Raw genomic sequence first — 20,390 nt, 5'->3', positions numbered from 1 at the left:
AGCCTCTAAACAGCCCAGTTTGGACCAATTCATGGTGGAGGGAGCCTCTAAAAAACCCAGTTTGGACCAATTCATGGTGGAGGGAGCCTCTAAACAGTCCAGTTTGGGCAAATTCATGGTGGAGGGAGCCTCTAACCAGCCCAGTTTGGACCAATTAATGGTGGAGGGAGCCTCTAAACAGCCAAGTTTTGGGAAATTCATGGTGGAGGGAGCCTCTAACCAGCCCAGTTTGGACCAATTCATGGTGGAGGGAGCCTCTAAACAGCCCAGTTTGGGCAAATTCATGGTGGAGGGAGCCTCTAAAAAACCCAGTTTGGACCAATTCATGGTGGAGGGAGCCTCTAACCAGCCCAGTTTGGACCAATTAATGGTGGAGGGAGCCTCTAAACAGCCAAGTTTGGACCAATTCATGGTGGAGGGAGCCTCTAAAAACCCCAGTTTGGACCAATTCATGGTGGAGGGAGCCTCTAACCAGCCCAGTTTGGGCAAATTCATGGTGGAGGGAGCCTCTAAACAGCCCAGTTTGGGCAAATTCATGGTGGAGGGAGCCTCTAACCAGCCCAGTTTGGACCAATTAATGGTGGAGGGAGCCGCTAAACAGCCCAGTTTGGACCAATTCATGGTGGAGGGAGCCTCTAAAAACCCCAGTTTGGACCAATTCATGGTGGAGGGAGCATCTAAAAAACCCAGTTTGGACCAATTCATGGTGGAGGGAGCCTCTAACCAGCCCAGTTTGGACCAATTAATGGTGGAGGGAGCCTCTAAACAGCCAAGTTTGGACCAATTCATGGTGGAGGGAGCCTCTAAAAACCCCAGTTTGGACCAATTCATGGTGGAGGGAGCCTCTAACCAGCCCAGTTTGGACCAATTAATGGTGGAGGGAGCCTCTAACCAGCCCAGTTTGGACCAATTAATGGTGGAGGGAGCCTCTAACCACCCCAGTTTGGACCAATTCATGGTGGAGGGAGCCTCTAAACAGCCAAGTTTGGACCAATTCATGGTGGAGGGAGCCTCTAAAAACCCCAGTTTGGACCAATTCATGGTGGAGGGAGCCTCTAACCAGCCCAGTTTGGGCAAATTCATGGTGGAGGGAGCCTCTAAACAGCCCAGTTTGGGCAAATTCATGGTGGAGGGAGCCTCTAACCAGCCCAGTTTGGACCAATTAATGGTGGAGGGAGCCGCTAAACAGCCCAGTTTGGGCAAATTCATGGTGGAGGGAGCCTCTAAACAGCCCAGTTTGGACCAATTCATGGTGGAGGGAGCCTCTAAAAAACCCAGTTTGGACCAATTCATGGTGGAGGGAGCCTCTAAACAGCCCAGTTTGGGCAAATTCATGGTGGAGGGAGCCTCTAACCAGCCCAGTTTGGACCAATTAATGGTGGAGGGAGCCTCTAAACAGCCAAGTTTTGGGAAATTCATGGTGGAGGGAGCCTCTAACCAGCCCAGTTTGGACCAATTAATGGTGGAGGGAGCCTCTAAACAGCCCAGTTTGGACCAATTCATGGTGGAGGGAGCCTCTAAACAGCCCAGTTTGGGCAAATTCATGGTGGAGGGAGCCTCTAAAAAACCCAGTTTGGACCAATTCATGGTGGAGGGAGCCTCTAACCAGCCCAGTTTGGGCAAATTCATGGTGGAGGGAGCCTCTAACCAGCCCAGTTTGGGCAAATTCATGGTGGAGGGAGCCTCTAACCAGCCCAGTTTGGACCAATTAATGGTGGAGGGAGCCGCTAAACAGCCCAGTTTGGACCAATTCATGGTGGAGGGAGCCTCTAAAAACCCCAGTTTGGACCAATTCATGGTGGAGGGAGCCTCTAAAAAACCCAGTTTGGACCAATTCATGGTGGAGGGAGCCTCTAACCAGCCCAGTTTGGGCAAATTCATGGTGGAGGGAGCCTCTAACCAGCAGAGTTGTGGGAAAGCAGGGTGGAGGGAGCCTCTAACCAGCAGAGTTGGTGGAAATCAGGGTGGAGGGAGCCTCTAACCAGCAGAGTTGGGGGAAATCATGTTGGAGGGAGCCTAGTATTAGCAGAATTGTGCAACGCTTATGGTGGATGAGTATGAGGATGCGGAGGAATTGGAGAGGTTGAGTACAGACATGGAGTTTCATGTTGGGGTGCTTTACACAGGTGGGCACAAAAATGAAGGCTCTATCCAGTGGTGGTTCATTTTTATCAAAGTGAGCCGGTCGGCACTCTCAGCTGACAGACGGGTGCGCTTGTCAGTGATGATGCCACCGGCTGCACTGAACACCCTCTCAGATAGGACGCTGGCGGCAGGACAGGACAGCACCTCCAAGGCATATAGGGCAAGTTCAAGCCACAGGTCCAACTTCGACACCCAATACGTGTAGGGCGCAGAGGGGTCGGAGAGGACAGGGCTGTGGTCGGAAAGGTATTCCCGCAACATGCGCCTATACTTCTCACGCCTGGTGACACTAGGACCCTCCGTGGCGGCACTTTGGCGAGGGGGTGCCATCAAGGTGTCCCAGACCTTAGACAGTGTGCCCCTCGTTTGTGTGGACCGGTGAGAACTTGGTTGCCTACTGGAGGAACTGCCCTCCCTGCCGCCAACGTCACATGCTGGAAACATCTCCATCATATTCTGCACCAATTGCCTGTGGCAAGCATTGATGCGATTGGCCCTCCCCTCTACCGGAATAAAAGACGAGATGTTGTTTTTATACCGGGGGTCAAGGATAGCAAAGATCCAGTACTGGTTGTCCTCCATGATTTTGACAATACGCTTGTCGGTTGTAAAGCACCCCAACATGAACTCAGCCATGTCTGCCACAGTGTTAGTTGGCATGACTCCTCTGGCCCCACCGGAAAGTTCAATCTCCATTTCCTCCTCATCCTCCATGTCTACCCATCCGCGCTGCAACAATGGGACGATTCGAAGTTGCCCGGAAGCCTCCTGTATCACCATCACATCATCGGACAACTCTTCTTCCTCCTCCTCCTCCTCCATTAAACGCAGTGAAGCGGACAGATATGTGGACCTACTCTCCAGCTGTGACGGATCGGATGCTATCCCTAACTCCTCTGTGTGATCTGAGTTATCCCTGATGTCAATCAGGGATTCTCTCAGAACACACAAGAGCGGGATTGTAAGGCTCACCATCGCATCCTCAGAGCTCACCCTCCTTGTGGACTCCTCAAAGACCCGTAGGATGTCACAAAGGTCTCTCATCCATGGCCACTCATGGATGTGAAACTGAGGCAGCTGACTTTGTGGCACCCTAGGGTTTTGTAGCTGGTATTCCATCAAAGGTCTCTGCTGTTCAACCACTCTATTCAACATCTGAAACGTTGAGTTCCAGCGTGTGGGGACGTCGCACAAAAGCCGGTGTTGTGGCACATGCAGGCGTTGCTGGAGAGATTTTAAGCTAGCAGCGGCTACTGTCGACTTGCGAAAGTGGGCGCACATGCGCCGCACTTTCACCAGTAGCTCTGGAACATTGGGGTAGCTCTTTAGGAAACGTTGCACCACTAGGTTGAAGACGTGGGCCAGGCATGGAACATGTTGGAGTCCGGCAAGCTCCAGAGCTGCTACCAGGTTCCGGCCGTTATCACAAACGACCATGCCTGGGCCCAGGTGCAGCGGCTCAAACCATATTGCCGTCTCATCGAGGAGGGCATCCCTCACCTCGGAGGCAGTGTGCTGTCTGTCCCCCAAGCTGATCAGCTTCAGCACAGCCTGCTGACGTCTACCAACGCCAGTGCTGCAACGTTTCCAACTCGTAGCTGGGGTCAATCTAACAGCGGAGGAGGAGGCGGTGGCGGAGGAGGAGGCGGTGGCGGAGGAGGAGGCGGTAGAGGAGGAGGAGGAGGGGGGTGTTCTTCTCGTGTCCCTGCCAGGAATGTTAGGCGGGGAGACGAGGTACACCGGGCCAGTTTGGGAAGCAGTCCCAGCCTCAACTACATTCACCCAGTGTGCCGTCAGTGAAATGTAGCGTCCCTGTCCGCATGCACTTGTCCACGCGTCGGTGGTCAAGTGGACCTTTGTGCAAAGCGCGGAACTAAGGGCCCGCCTGATGTTGAGTGACACGTGCTGGTGCAAGGCGGGGACGGCACACCGGGAGAAGTAGTGACGGCTAGGGACGGCATAGCGAGGTGCCGCAGTTGCCATCAGGTCCAGGAAGGCGGGAGTTTCAACAAGCCGGAACGCCAACATCTCCTGGGCCAGCAGTTTAGTGATGTTGGCGTTCAAGGCTTGCGCGTGTGGGTGGTTAGCAGTGTATTTCTGCCGCCGCTCCAATGTCTGAGAGATGGTGGGTTGTTGTAAAGAAACGCCTGATGGTGCCTTTGATGGTGCAGGAGAAGGAGATAAGACAGGACCAGGGGAGGATGAGGTAGAAGTCAACAAAGTGGCGGAGGCAGATGAAGTGGTGTCCTGGCTCGTCCTCTGGAGTGCATCGCCAGCACAGTCAGCAGTGGCAGTGGCAGAGGCAGAGGCAGTGGCAGAGGCAGTGGCAGTGGCGTGAACGGCAGGCGGCCTTTGTCCTGCCGTTGCTGCCTGCCACTGATTCCAGTGCTTGGATTCCAAATGACGGCGCATTGAAGTGGTGGACAGGTTGCTCTTCTCAGAGCCCCTAATCAATTTCGAGAGGCAAATTGTGCAGACAACACTATATCTGTCCTCGGCGCATTCCTTGAAAAAACTCCACACCTTCGAGAAACGTGCCCTCGAGGTGGGAGTTTTTCGGGGCTGGGTACGAACTGGAACATCTTGGGAGATTCCGGGTGTGGCCTGGCTTCGCCTAAGCTGCTGACCTCTGCCTCTGCCTCTAGCTACCCTTTTTGGTGCTGCACCTGCCTCAACATCCACACTACTTTCCCCGCTTGACATCCCCCCTGTCCAGGTCGGGTCAGTGTCCTCATCATCCACCACTTCCTCTTCCAACTCCTGTCTCATCTCCTCCTCCCGCACAATGCGCCGGTCAACTGGATGCCCTGACGGCAACTGCGTCACATCATCGTCGATGAGGGTGGGTTGCTGGTCATCCACCACCAAATCGAACGGAGATGGAGGAGACTCTAGTGTTTGAGCATCTGGACACAGATGCTCCTCTGTTAGGTTCGTGGAATCGTGACGTGGAGAGGCAGGTTGAGGGACAATGAAAGGAGCGGAGAACAGCTCTGGGGAGCAGGGACAGTTTGGGTTATTGTTCTGTAAAGCTTCGGAATTTTGGGAGGAAGGAAGACAAGACTGTTGGGTAATAGGAGGAGAGGAGGCAGAGTCTGACTGGCTGCTGGACAATGTGCTGTAAGCGTTCTCTGACAGCCATTGCAAGACCTGTTCCTGGTTCTCGGGCCTACTAAGGTTTGTACCCTGCAGTTTAGTTAATGTGGCAAGCAACCCTGGCACTGTGGAGTGGCGCAATGCTTGCTGCCCCACAGGAGTAGGCACGGGACGCCCTGTGGCTTCACTGCTACCTTGCTCCCCAGAACCATTCCCCCGACCTCGCCCACGGCCTCGTCCACGTCCCTTTCCGGGAGCCTTGCGCATTTTGAATTCCTAGTTAGAAATTGGCACTGTATACCAGTAGTAAAAATTGTGGGTGCACGTAACCCCAATATATTCTTTGAATTACCAGTCAGAAACTGGCACTATATGGCAGTAGCAAGAAATGAGGGTATTTATAACCCCAATATATTCTTTGAATTCCCAGTCAGACAATGGCACTGTATACCAGTAGTAAAAATTGTGGGTGCACGTAACCCCAATATATTCTTTGAATTACCAGTCAGAAACTGGCACTATATGGCAGTAGCAAGAAATGAGGGTATTTGTATTCCCAATATATTCTTTGAATTCCCAGTCAGACAATGACACTGTATACCAGTAGTAAAAATTGTGGGTGCACGTAACCCCAATATATTCTTTGAATTCCCAGTCAGACACTGGCACTATATGGCAGTAGCAAGAAATGAGGGTATTTGTATTCCCAATATATTCTTTGAATTCCCAGTCAGACAATGGCACTGTATACCAGTAGTAAAAATTGTGGGTGCACGTAACCCCAATATATTCTTTGAATTACCAGTCAGACACTGGCACTATATGGCAGTAGCAAGAAATGAGGGTATTTGTATTCCCAATATATTCTTTGAATTCCCAGTCAGACAATGGCACTGTATACCAGTAGTAAAAATTGTGGGTGCACGTAACCCCAATATATTCTTTGAATTACCAGTCAGACACTGGCACTATATGGCAGTAGCAAGAAATGAGGGTATTTGTATTCCCAATATATTCTTTGAATTCCCAGTCAGACAATGGCACTGTATACCAGTAGTAAAAATTGTGGGTGCACGTAACCCCAATATATTCTTTGAATTACCAGTCAGAAACTGGCACTATATGGCAGTAGCAAGAAATGAGGGTATTTATAACCCCAATATATTCTTTGAATTCCCAGTCAGACAATGGCACTGTATACCAGTAGTAAAAATTGTGGGTGCACGTAACCCCAATATATTCTTTGAATTCCCAGTCAGACACTGGCACTATATGGCAGTAGCAAGAAATGAGGGTATTTGTATTCCCAATATACTCTTTGAATTCCCAGTCAGACAATGGCACTGTATACCAGTAGTAAAAATTGTGGGTGCACGTAACCCCAATATATTCTTTGAATTACCAGTCAGAAACTGGCACTATATGGCAGTAGCAAGAAATGAGGGTATTTGTATTCCCAATATATTCTTTGAATTCCCAGTCAGACAATGGCACTATATACCAGTAGTAAAAATTGTGGGTGCACGTAACCCCAATATATTCTTTGAATTCCCAGTCAGACACTGGCACTATATGGCAGTAGCAAGAAATGAGGGTATTTGTATTCCCAATATATTCTTTGAATTCCCAGTCAGACAATGGCACTGTATACCAGTAGTAAAAATTGTGGGTGCACGTAACCCCAATATATTCTTTGAATTACCAGTCAGAAACTGGCACTATATGGCAGTAGCAAGAAATGAGGGTATTTATAACCCCAATATATTCTTTGAATTCCCAGTCAGACAATGGCACTGTATACCAGTAGTAAAAATTGTGGGTGCACGTAACCCCAATATATTCTTTGAATTCCCAGTCAGACACTGGCACTATATGGCAGTAGCAAGAAATGAGGGTATTTGTATTCCCAATATACTCTTTGAATTCCCAGTCAGACAATGGCACTGTATACCAGTAGTAAAAATTGTGGGTGCACGTAACCCCAATATATTCTTTGAATTACCAGTCAGAAACTGGCACTATATGGCAGTAGCAAGAAATGAGGGTATTTGTATTCCCAATATATTCTTTGAATTCCCAGTCAGACAATGGCACTGTATACCAGTAGTAAAAATTGTGGGTGCACGTAACCCCAATATATTCTTTGAATTCCCAGTCAGACACTGGCACTATATGGCAGTAGCAAGAAATGAGGGTATTTGTATTCCCAATATATTCTTTGAATTCCCAGTCAGACAATGGCACTGTATACCAGTAGTAAAAATTGTGGGTGCACGTAACCCCAATATATTCTTTGAATTCCCAGTCAGACACTGGCACTATATGGCAGTAGCAAGAAATGAGGGTATTTGTATTCCCAATATATTCTTTGAATTCCCAGTCAGACAATGGCACTGTATACCAGTAGTAAAAATTGTGGGTGCACGTAACCCCAATATATTCTTTGAATTCCCAGTCAGACACTGGCACTATATGGCAGTAGCAAGAAATGAGGGTATTTGTATTCCCAATATATTCTTTGAATTCCCAGTCAGACAATGGCACTGTATACCAGTAGTAAAAATTGTGGGTGCACGTAACCCCAATATATTCTTTGAATTCCCAGTCAGACACTGGCACTATATGGCAGTAGCAAGAAATGAGGGTATTTGTATTCCCAATATATTCTTTGAATTCCCAGTCAGACAATGGCACTGTATACCAGTAGTAAAAATTGTGGGTGCACGTAACCCCAATATATTCTTTGAATTACCAGTCAGACACTGGCACTATATGGCAGTAGCAAGAAATGAGGGTATTTGTATTCCCAATATATTCTTTGAATTCCCAGTCAGACAATGGCACTGTATACCAGTAGTAAAAATTGTGGGTGTATATAGCCCCAATTCTATTGCTAGGGGACTTGCAGGGTATTTCTGGGGTGAAGGTGGGGGGGCACACCGTTGGAACGGGTATCGGGGTATATATCGGGTATACGGGAATACACTGACAGTGTATTCCATTCAGGATCCTGGGAAAGCTGGGTTGCGGCGATTGAGCCCGTCAGTGCCACGTTACACTGACAAGCTTCTCCCTGGAATTTAGCTCTTACAAGAGCTGTTGTGGTTGTCTTCTCCTTCCTATCCTAGCCTGTCCCTGCCTACCCAGAATCTAAGCCCTAGCTAGCTGGACGGAAACCTCCGTCCTCGGTGAATTGCAAGCTCAGAATGACGCGAACCTGGGCGGCGCTGTTCTTTTAAATTAGAGGTCACATGTTTTCGGCAGCCAATGGGTTTTGCCTACTTTTCTCAACGTCACCGGTGTCGTAGTTCCTGTCCCACCTACCCTGCGCTGTTATTGGAGCAAAAAAGGCGCCAGGGAAGGTGGGAGGGGAATCGAGTAATGGCGCACTTTACCACGCGGTGTTCGATTCGATTCGAACATGCCGAACAGCCTAATATCCGATCGAACATGAGTTCGATAGAACACTGTTCGCTCATCTCTAGTGATAATGCCTTTTTTATCATGAACTAGCACGATTATAAATATTTGTGGGTGCAACACAGTTGGCTCAGTGGTTAGCACTGCAACCTTGCAGCGCTGGAGTCCTGGGTTTGAATCCCACCAGAAACAACATCTGCAAGGAGTTTGTATGTTCTCCCTGTGTTTGTGTAGATTTCCTCCCTTCTACAAAGACATACTGATAGGGAAAAAGAAAAATATGTACATTTGTGATCCCTATATGGGGCTCACAAGCTACATAAAAAAAAAAAATTATAGATATTTTTATTACAGACATGTGAAATATTTTAATAACAATATGAATAATTCTGGAATATGGATTCTGGAATCTGATGGGGCATAAAGACACCATTATTATAAAAGATACATAGTAAGTGGGGTCTTTGTTAAAGATGTCACAGTGGGGCCAAAAACCATGTACAGATCTATGGGAAAGCAAATTGGACAACGCATGGATGATATCTATATACCGTCCATGCCCTCCATGAGTCTATTCATTTTAATAATGAACCTGGGCTGCAGAAGAGATAGGAAAAGGACCTGTTCTGAATTTTGCCCTGGGCTCATAGCCCCCTACAGATACCCGTTATAATACGTTTGCTACCATAAGAAAATAGTGGGTCAGTGTGCTAACCATAAAAACACAGGTAGCACATTGACAAAACACATGGTCGTGTGCTTGGAACCTAAAGGTTATACACATTAACTAAAAACAGATTGTTAGACAACCGATAAACTATTATCTGGTGACACAGAGGCAGCCATACATTTTCAACAGTATTTGCTTTTACAGTTATTCAGACTGGCTACACATGATGCTGTGATGAATGATCATAAAATAGGATTGTTCTTTCAAAGACAGCTGCCTTGTTTTCAGAGAATAATAATGATATATCATTAGAGATGAGCTATATTCCAAAAAATTATTGGAGGTCCAATTCAAATTAAATGAACTGCCTGAACTTCTGGTCAAAATCAAAAGAGCCCCAAAAATTGCCATAAAAAATCATGCATGATACTTAGGGAGGGTTCACACGGTGTAATGTGCCACGTGATGTGGCACGTCTACGCCGCGGGACCCTTTGCGGGCCGTACACGCTCCCATTGATTTCAATGGGAGCGGGGATCGTATGCGCCTCGCTAGTTTGCGGCCGTGATGTTGCCGCAAACTAGTGCAAAGGGTCCTGCAGCGTAGACGTGCCACATCACGCAGCACATTACACCGTGTGAACCCTCCCTTAGAGGTCTCCTAGGACTGTATCTAACCTTTTTCAAGCTCTCTAATACTAAGACAGAATTACTAATATGATGAGGCACCTGGTGGTAAAAACATACTGTACTGTCAGATCTTTTTTTTATTTTTATTAATGGTCCAAAAATGATTTCTTTTTGGAGGAAGGTGCAGTGTTTATACATATAGTGGTATTGGAAGAAACAATGGCAGTATAGAACATGGTGGACAAGTTTAAGAGGTAACACCCTATGGTTGTTATTTTTAGCTAGTGATTTGGAAGCTCAGATTTAGGCTAAGGCCCCACATTGCAGTTTCGGCCAATCAATGCTGGTCAATGCATTCCTATGGGGAAAAAGTCAGCTCCCGCATATCGCAAGCTGACAGGGATCCCGACCAGATAGAGCCCCAAAGAGCTGTGTGAGTGGCATTCCCACCTAAATAAAGGTAATCCCTAGCTAACCCTGCCTGTAGATCTGTCCCTGTCTCACAGTCACATAGTTCACAGTCTCATATGACCCGGATATTAAATCCACTATTCGTATAAAGTGGAGGTCACCTGATTTAGCCAGCCAATTACTTTTTCCGATTTTTTTTTTTTGTGCTGTAATCTCACTTCTACATAAACTTTCAACTGCTTTTATTCACCAGAGAGATGGTTTTATGTAAAGGTATCCATGAGAATAGTGTACTGACAAACGTGGAAAGAATATTAGTACATGTTCTGTGTGTATCAGTCACCCCATATGTACAATTACATATACTAAAGCATGATGCCATACAAATAGTACTGAATAGTAGAGTTACTCTTATGTGAAAACACGAGAATCTCCAAAGTACATTTCACTTTCTCTGGGGGTCGAGACTATAATCCATTACAGTTTTGTGATTTTGTCTCGCAGGTCCATTTTGTGTAAAACCCTTTTTATACTATCTTTGGTTTTCAATAGAGATGACTTTAAATATTTGTAAACTGCTTTGGCTGGGTGTTTTCGTGATTTTTGTGTTTTGCTTTTTTATGCCAGTCAGAAGGTACTGTAGCATGATGCCAGTGTAATAACGTACAGGTCAATGTTTTGTTCCTCTCATAGATTTGAAACATTTTTGATATTTGATAATTGGCTTTGAAAGACTAAACTGTATTATGAAAAATTTTGTTATTTTGTTACATTTGCGCCATTCCCTTTGTTGTCTTTTCCGCATTAATATCACTAATAATCACCTCCAACTGAATTTTTTCAACGCGTTTTCCCTATTGTTAGAGCTGGAGTTAGGGCACCCAATGTGACAGCAGCAGGCAATTTTCAGTTTAGACTTATAAAAGACCTATTGTCTGGCTGAATGACATGACAACATATACTTATTAACACAAGATAACTTTTGGAACTGTGTTTCCGTATCTATGGACACTTTGGCAGCATATCAAGGTAATATGAAATCATTCTGCTCATAAACAAGTCGCCTAGTATGGAAGAGATGAGAGACGTTTTATAAGCAGAAACCTCTAGTACAATGAATTTAATGCATTAATGACACTAATACGATGTATTTCATCAGTGATGTAAAAAGCTTAAATACAAAACAATGCAATTCAGAAATACGTTATTTGTATGCTCACAATAGGAATTCTTTCTGCTTGTATTAAAAGGCAAATCATTACTATCAGATTCCCTGACATTTAATGTGGAACAAAACACGAATTATACACATGGAGATGAACCAGCAATGCATTGTATGAATATGGGCCAACTCTTTCCATATTCCATATAAAATAAGAGCGTATATAAAGAAATGTGATAACTTTGTGAGAGATTATAGAAAAGTTGATACGATACCTCCTTCTGGTGCATGGAGAACTAATGAGATTCTAGGTCCTCTTGCCCAATATGTGTAGGGAGTAACTGCAAAATCAAACTCTGTATACGGCTCCAGGCCTTTAACAGTATAGAACGATCCAGTAAATGTTTCAGGTGTAAGACAATCGTCATATCTTGTCCCAAGCTTAAAAAACATAAGGATATTGATAATGCATGTATTATTTATATAGTCAGTGAAAAATTCAGCTGCTCATAGAGACAGAATTGTTCCATTAATTTACATTATAACAAAGTGTTGTTCAACTCTATAGACATAGAGCTAGCAGCATAGTATGAGAGTATGAGGGTGTATATATAGCAATATGGTGACTGTTGTTATACATAAAGTTTTGGGCGGAGAATCCTATTTGATATCCTATATGATATCCTATTTAGTTCATTAATATCAGATTATCAGCAATCCTGTACTGGAGATGACCGGACCACCATGATGTCTGTAGGCGAAAGCCTGGTTCCCTGACCGCTATACATATCGTTAATGGAAATAAAATGTCACTGGGCCCCTTTAAAATATATGCCAGCCCAGGGTACGTGACTATAACTAAGAAATACTCACCTCTCCTGCGCTTCTGACATTCCTCTCCGGGGCTCTTTCGGCCTGTGACTGAGGTCGAGGCCAACGTAATAACGACAGCGTGTCTCACTTGACCGTTGAGGTCCAATCATAGGTTCCCACAGAGATTTATAGGGTGCGTCACCTCAGTCACAAGCAGAAGAAGACCAAAGAAGATGCCGAAGAGAGCTAGACGGAGCAAGGATGCCCAGGAGAGGTGAGGCAAAATGAGTATACCATATATACTCGAGTATAAGCTGACCCGAATATAAGCCAAGTCCCCTAATTTTACCACAAAAAAACTGGGAAAATTTATTGACTCGAGTATAAGCCAAGTCAAGTCATATACAGTCCTATGAAAAAGTTTGGGCACCCCTATTAATCTCAATCATTTTTAGTTCTAAATATTTTGGTCTTTGCAGCAGCCATTTCAGTTTGATATATCTAATAACTGATGGACACAGTAATATTTCAGGATTGAAATGAGGTTTATTGTACTAACAGAAAATGTGCAATATGCATTAAATCAAAATTTGACAAGTGCAAAAGTATGGGCACCTCAACAGAAAAGTGACATTAATATTTAGTAGATCCTCCTTTTGCAAAGATAACAGCCTCTAGTCTCTTCCTGTAGCTTTTAATCAGTTCCTGGATCCTGGATGAAGGTATTTTGGACCATTCCTCTTTACAGAACAATTCAAGTTCAGTTAAGTTTGATGGTTGCCGAGCATGGACAGCCCGCTCTCAAATGATCTGAAAACAAAGATTGTTCAACATAGTTGTTCAGGGGAAGGATACAAAAAGTTGTCTCAGAGATTTAACCTGTCAGTTTCCACTGTGAGGGACATAGTAAGGAAATGGAAGACCACAGGGACAGTTCTTGTTAAGCCCAGAAGTGGCAGGCCAAGAAAAATTTCAGAAATGCAGAGAAGAAGAATGGTGAGAACAGTCAAGGACAATCCACAGACCACCTCCAAAGAGCTGCAGCATCATCTTGCTGCAGATGGTGTCACTGTGCATTGGTCAACAATACAGCGCACTTTGTACAAGGAGAAGCTGTATGGGAGAGTGATGAGAAAGAAGCCGTTTCTGCAAGCACGCCACAAACAGAGTTGCCTGAGGTATGCAAAAGCACATTTGGAGAAGCCAACTTCATTTTGGAAGAAGGTCCTGTGGACTGATGAAACAAAGATTGAGTTGTTTGGTCATACAAAAAGGTGTTATGCATGGCGTCCAAAAAAAACAGCATTCCAAGAAAAACACTTGCTACCCACTGTAAATGCCGGCACCGGGAATCTTGTTAAAGTTGAGGGTCGCATGGATTCCACTCAGTATCAGCAGATTCTTGAGAATAATGTTCAAGAATCAGTGACGAAGTTGAAGTTATGCTGGGGATGGATATTTCAGAAAGACAATGATCCAAAACACCGCTCTAAATTGACTCAGGCATTCATGCAGAGGAACAATTACAATGTTCTGGAATGGCCATCCCAGTCCCCAGACCTGAATATCATTGAACATCTGGGGGGTGATTTGAAGCGGGCTGTCCATGCTCGGCGACCATCAAACTTAACTGAACTTGAATTGTTTTGTAAAGAGGAATGGTCCAATATACCTTCATCCAGGAACTGATTAAAAGCTACAGGAAGTGACTAGAGGCTATTATCTTTGCAAAAGGAGGATCTACTAAATATTAATGTCACTTTTCTGTTGAGGTGCCCATACTTTTGCACCGGTGAAATTTTGGCTTAATGCATATTGCACATTTTCTGTTAGTACAATAAACCTCATTTCAATCCTGAAATATTACTGTGTCCATCAGTTATTAGATATATCAAACTGAAATTTCTGTTGCAAACACCAAAATATTTAGAACTAAAAATGATTAAAATTAATAGGGGTGCCCAAACTTTTTCATAGGACTGTATAGCCCAAAATGGTACCAATAAAAAGTACCGCTTTTCTTGCAAAGAATCTAAAGTCCTCAGTCAACTTCGTCAATAGAAAAATAAAAATATTATGCCTCTCAGAAGATAGTAATTGAAAAATATATTTTTCCCCAAATGCATTTTTATATTGAAAATTTTGAAATGCATAAAAACCATATAAATTTGGTATCGCCGTAATTGTACCAACCCGCAGCAAACAGGTTGTATTTTATTTATGTTTTATGGCGAAGGGCAAAAACTTTAAAATATTAAAATGTAATGTCAGAATTGATTTTTCTTTAATCCACCCAGAAAGAGTTAATGAAATTTTTTAACAAACTGTGATGCATTTTCATCTTTAACCCTTGTGAATGTGTTGATTTTAGTGATATATGAATGTCTTATTGAAAAAAACTTTAAATGTCTAAATTTCACCTCCATATTGTTTTAATTCCCGTAAAATACTCTACTTAAATGGATAACAAACTTCCCAAATGCTGTTTTGAATTATTTAAGAGGAAAATTTTTGAAAATGAGGCGATTTATAATATATTGTCCTTTATAATCCCCTATAAAAACTGAAGTGGTCCCTAAAAACTTAGTTTGGAAAATTTTCTTGTAAATCTGGAAAATCACTTGTAAGCCTTCTAATGTCCAAAATAAATTTAAAATTATTCCACTACAAATCATAGATATGGTAGATGGGTTTATAAATTAATTTAGGTGGTATGACTATCTGTCTAAAAAGCAGATAATTTCACATTTTGAAATTTATTTATTTATTTATTTTTTTTTTACAAATTTCAAAAAAATTCCTATATTTTTCTTTATAAATAAAAACAAAAATATTGATCAATGTTTGCTGGTAAGATGAAGTACAATGTGTCACAAAAAAACAACCTCAAAATCAGTTGTGTACTTTATTTTGTCTCAAAGTTATTGCCAAAGATTTTGACTCATGTCATGAAGCCTGCTCCACTTTCAGGCAGTGTACCTAAGGGTTTAAGCAATTTCTCGATCTAAAAACTGGGATCTGAGGATTCATTGGATAGGTGGGGATCTCAAATTTGGAAACTATTTAACATTTATGACAAATCCTGTACAAGACCACTTTAATTTTACAAAATAATCTAATGTAAGTAAGAAGTAAAATAGCTGATGTTAGCAATATACCAGTTCCTGTAGCACCATGGACTCTACACAGTAGAATATTGTTCCATATTCAATATTAGATGGCTCCTTCCATTGAATGGTAAAATCAGAATAATGTCCATTGATTTCAAAGGAAGAGCTGGATATGATGTCAGGTATCACTTCGGGGATATATGAGAAATTTCCTGTATGTCAGAGATTTGGTAAATAAACAACATTAAACAATTAATGTTAGGTAACCTTGGGCAATAATTATAACATATCTTATAAATTTATTTGGGAAGCTACACAGTCCAGTCACATTAATGTGACCACCTGTCAAAATCCAGAATAACCACCTTTGGCAGAGCGGACCGCTGCAAGACATGCAGGAAGAGAGGGGATGTTGTGATGATGTTCACTGGTATGTTGAGCCATGCCAACTCCAGTGCCGTGTGCAGCTGCGCTGGGTTACGCGGTTGAGCATCCATGGTGCAAACAACCCGATCGAGGTGGCCCCACAGATTATCGATTGGGTTCAAGTCCGGGGAATTTGCTGGTCAAGGGAGTACGGTAAACTCATCCTGGTGCTCCTTTAACCACGCATGTACGCTGCGAGCTTTATGACACGTCACATTGTCCTGCTGGTAGATGCCATCATCTTGAGAAAAAAACATTTCGCATGTAGGGGTGAACATGGTCCGCAAGGATAGATGCATACTTGTGTTGTTCCATCGTGCCTTCCACAATGATGAGTGCACCCAGATGGCTGATGACGCGTGCCTTCTGCGATTGGTTATTTAACATTAATATGACTGGACTGTGTATATGGATCTTCTAGTTCAACTATATGGGAAAGAGAAATAGGCTGCAGGCAGTGATACTTGATCCCCTTGTTTACACCCTTACAGGTACACCATGGGTGGCATTTTTTCATGAGCCCTGTTTGTTTGTTTGTTTGTTATTTACTTTATGGGACTCTATACATCCAATGTATCACTAGGGCTGGATTCAGACCTGCATTAAAGTCTGTGTAGGAGACCCCTTCGGAGATTCTGTAAGAAAGACTTTCGCAAGGAAGACTTTTCTCTCTGCTGGTTTCAGTATAAAATAGGCGAAAACCCATCAGTCCTGTTAAGACCGTTTTGACATTCATGGTACATGTCCCTTGCTGCTATGGGGAGATCGTGTCTATTTGGTATCTTTACTTTTATTATTATTATTTTTGATCTATTAATTAATTGTAGCCTGCCGTGTGGCCCTGAGGCATAATGACTCGCCATATTATCACTATTCAGTCCATTTGCAATATGGACTAGTTGTCTCAATAGCCTCAGATTGTAGTGAGTATAGATTCCCTTTTTAACATACATAGGTGTAGTGTATGTGGTTCCACAATATTAATTTCCTTATTGCCGATAGATTAATAATAGATTAATAAATTGACATTTCATTATACATACATACATACATACATACATCTGGCATGCGTTTACAGAAACATGGAAGGTATGTCTCTCTGAGCAATGGGTGTAGTAGCAGCAACACTAGCGCATCCCACCCCACCCCTTCTGTGATTAACGGGGACGTGGCCAAAAGAGTTGCAACACGTAACAGAGGGGGCAGGCTGGGCTGGGGGGGGGGCTTTATAGTTATATACCTGGCTGAACACTGCAGCTTGTGGCTCATAACTGAGTACCAGCGCACACATCAGGGCTCCAGGAAATGCAGTTTTAACAAATTATCTGTCCAGATTTTCCATTATTTCCTGATGAATCCATTTTCACACTTTAGGGTAGAAAGATATTGAGGTTTCCTTACATATGTGGGATGGAGAGTTAGTGGTTAATGTCATCTCCTTGGGCTTAAAGCAGTGTCCATTTCATATATCTGGACATATGTGGGTTCGCTCCCAGGTCTGAACTTCTCCATATTTGAATAACTAGCTCATGGCTAAAATTTGTGAATTGACCAACTGGGATGTAAATATGATCATATCCGTAGCTGACTAAATGATAAAGTTATTTATGCACTGCCTGGTCTCTGATAAATGGAGAGTGATTTATGGACACTATACCAGGGGTAGGTACATATAGGTAATACATGTAGGGAGTTTTCCTACCTATCCCATAGTTTTTCTATAATACTACCAGAACTACCCTGTATATTCTTGAGTATCGCTTGGAATATGAAATTATATGGTTTTTTTAGCAGTTTATTTATTTTATCTGTAGTATTTATTAAGATTAAGTTTATGTTCCTCCAATCTTTTGACTTTTTCTAACACTTAGTGACTTACCCACAGTGAATAATATCTAATGTATAGATTATCAACCATGTAAGCCAGGAAAACCCATTAAAATTGCTAATGAGGAATGCAAATATTTTAGAGAACCTGAGATTTTATATTTTAATGCATTTTTATATAATATGATATCATTTATTAACAGTTGCAATAAAACTAGTATTGTGTCTCCACTCACCTGGCAATGGTTTAAGATCATTCAGTTCCAGTATAAAACTTGTGAATTGTTCAGGTTGGGATATTGGTGTAGAAGAACTTTGATTGATCTCTTGCACAGTTATATATTTCTGGCCATTAATCCAAAACAGTCGATTGCAATGGAACATTAAAGCATGCTGGGAAATTTCTGAATAACCCCATGATATATGCTCTGTGACTTTTGAATCAAAAATTCTATATGAAGATAAATCAATAAAACACAAAACTTAGCGAGAACATTTTTTCAGTAGAAAACTGTATCCTGGTCTATGGTGAATGCTTTAGCCACATCCACAAAGGGAATAATTGGGCCATGTTCACATGTGACAAAAATCTGCAACAGAGTGCTGTACAGTGCATGTCAATAGAACAAACTGCACAAATTTGATGGCATATTGAGGATTCTCAAGTATTCACACATTTCATACTTTATAATTCCTACAAACACTTAAATTCAATCCAAGCAAGGACAATATCTGCAATATATGCATGGGTTTCCTCCAGGTACTCTGGATTCTCCACACACTCCAAAGACATACTTATAGTAAATTTATCACTTTAATAATTAATTTCATAAATATAATACACAATGGACCAGAATTATAATTACTAGCTTCAATAAATTTAGAGCTTAGCACTGAGGCACAAACTATGTGATACATTCTTAGCATCTTGGCACATGTAATATTCCAATTCAACAAAGTCACTTCCACTTTACGCATGGTTTCGGAAAAAGTCTAACAAGGCTCAGTGTCTCAAACAGATAATAAAGGTGATGCATGTGCACCCCTTTTTGGTACATTAGGTTTTCAGATTGCCAAAACCTCCTTACCCTTCCTTGCGTGTGTTTGCATGGTACATATTGATATATAACCCATTCTTAACAAGCCAGTAAATGTGTCCATCTTTGAGGTTTAGCGTCAGGGTCACCACCTGCACAATATAAATTTAGGGAAATATTACAAATTCTGACAAGAATAAAAATAAATGTAAATTAACGTAACTTAAAGTTTAGCTAAATCTCTGAACTTCTGATTATCTGGGAGAATTTGTGTAATGAATATACTTTGTAATATTTTACAATATTATTTTATTATATGTATCACTCTTCTTCTCTATTGAGAGCTGTTCCTTCCTGTGTACAGTGTTAGAAGCTTGTGTGTAATGAAAAGGGACAAGGGTTGGGGGTCACTTCAAACAGTAGGAATTATATAAGACAGACAACCGTATACCATACGTGTGTAGCCATAGGTTTACATAACAATATATTGAACCAGATTTGCATTTACCTGTGAATTGGAAAGCAATGATAAATTCTGGATAACCACATGATCCTGTCCATTCAGTCTGCTGCTCTCCACTGTGTATCCTGTGGTCCAATATAAGAAAGCATTGACAGAATCCACTGCCAGGTCATTCACTAGATACCTGATAATCTTCACCGTTTCACTAACATGTGTCCTTAGGGATGTTCTGTAAATCTGTTACACGACAGTCCATGCTAAGAATGTGCACTTATCTCAAATTCATAAGAAAATATTGGATATTATGTTTATGTAACTGGCTTTAATTGATTTAACTGTAGATTTGCAAATTCACTATGAACAATAAATAATATAAATGTATAACAGCATATTGTGAGGAAGACATAACTTAGCAGGGTTTAAAATAGGCCACCAATTACATATCAGAGGGGTCTGACTGCCTCCCACACTGCCCTGACCCCTTACTGTAGGGCCACCCAGTACCAAAGGCATCGTTATTTATGGGGCAACTTTCCATCTGTTCCCCAGGAGAATGTAGCTGCAACCTAATATGTATACGGGCAATATGACAGTCATTGATCTAGCTGTTAGAATAGAGGAAAGCCACGGCAACCAAATCACCGTATATTAAAAAACCCTTCTCTTTAAGGCTAAGGCCACATGTAGCGGGCCACAGCAAAAAAAACAAACAAACGCTGTGGCAAAAACCACGGCGGGAACACATTATGGTTTTTCCTGCAACAGTTTTCACACAAGTTTTCCTCTGCGGACTTTCTGCTTCAGTTATACCTATAAGGAAACCGCCAGCGTTATTGAAGGTATAATTCACATGCTGCAATTTCCAAAACCGCAACAGTGTCCACTGCACATATTTTTCCGCAAGGTGGGGGATGATATTTGCTAGACATGAAACGTTGCTGACTCCTGCTGTAGCTAGTTTGTCTATACCTCCGCTGGGAGGTATGTCCTATCTTTAACTCATCTTTGTTATCCATAGAGTACACTGGTAAAATAGAGAGTCGCTCAGTCCCCGCTTCATCATTCAAAGAAGCAGAGGCATCACTCCTGCTACTCCTTAAAGCTGCCAGCAAGAACAGGGCAAGGTGTGTATTAGTTTTCATTTTTCTTTTTATCATTTTTCAGGGGAGGCTACAGGAGGG

The 20,390-nt window shown here is 42.7% G+C and overlaps 1 protein-coding gene across 1 annotated transcript in view; it reads right to left on the bottom strand.

Annotated features, from left to right (window-relative positions):
- ROS1 (ROS proto-oncogene 1, receptor tyrosine kinase) overlaps positions 1 to 20,390 on the bottom strand; it is a 150,318-nt gene that overhangs the window by 72,643 nt on the left and 57,285 nt on the right. The window contains exons 15-19 of the mRNA XM_075269523.1: positions 19,255 to 19,446; positions 18,798 to 18,898; positions 17,946 to 18,160; positions 15,505 to 15,668; positions 11,809 to 11,974 (exon numbers count right to left, since the gene is read on the bottom strand). Coding sequence (XP_075125624.1) covers positions 11,809 to 11,974; positions 15,505 to 15,668; positions 17,946 to 18,160; positions 18,798 to 18,898; positions 19,255 to 19,446 — 838 coding nt within the window. The remainder of the gene's footprint in view (positions 1 to 11,808; positions 11,975 to 15,504; positions 15,669 to 17,945; positions 18,161 to 18,797; positions 18,899 to 19,254; positions 19,447 to 20,390) is intronic.

The sequence above is a fragment of the Leptodactylus fuscus genome, chromosome 3 (assembly GCF_031893055.1).
Source record: "Leptodactylus fuscus isolate aLepFus1 chromosome 3, aLepFus1.hap2, whole genome shotgun sequence".
Taxonomy (NCBI): Eukaryota; Metazoa; Chordata; class Amphibia; order Anura; family Leptodactylidae; genus Leptodactylus; species Leptodactylus fuscus.
The sequence above is the reverse complement of the archived record's forward strand: the minus strand, read 5'-3'. Positions and strand labels throughout refer to the sequence as shown.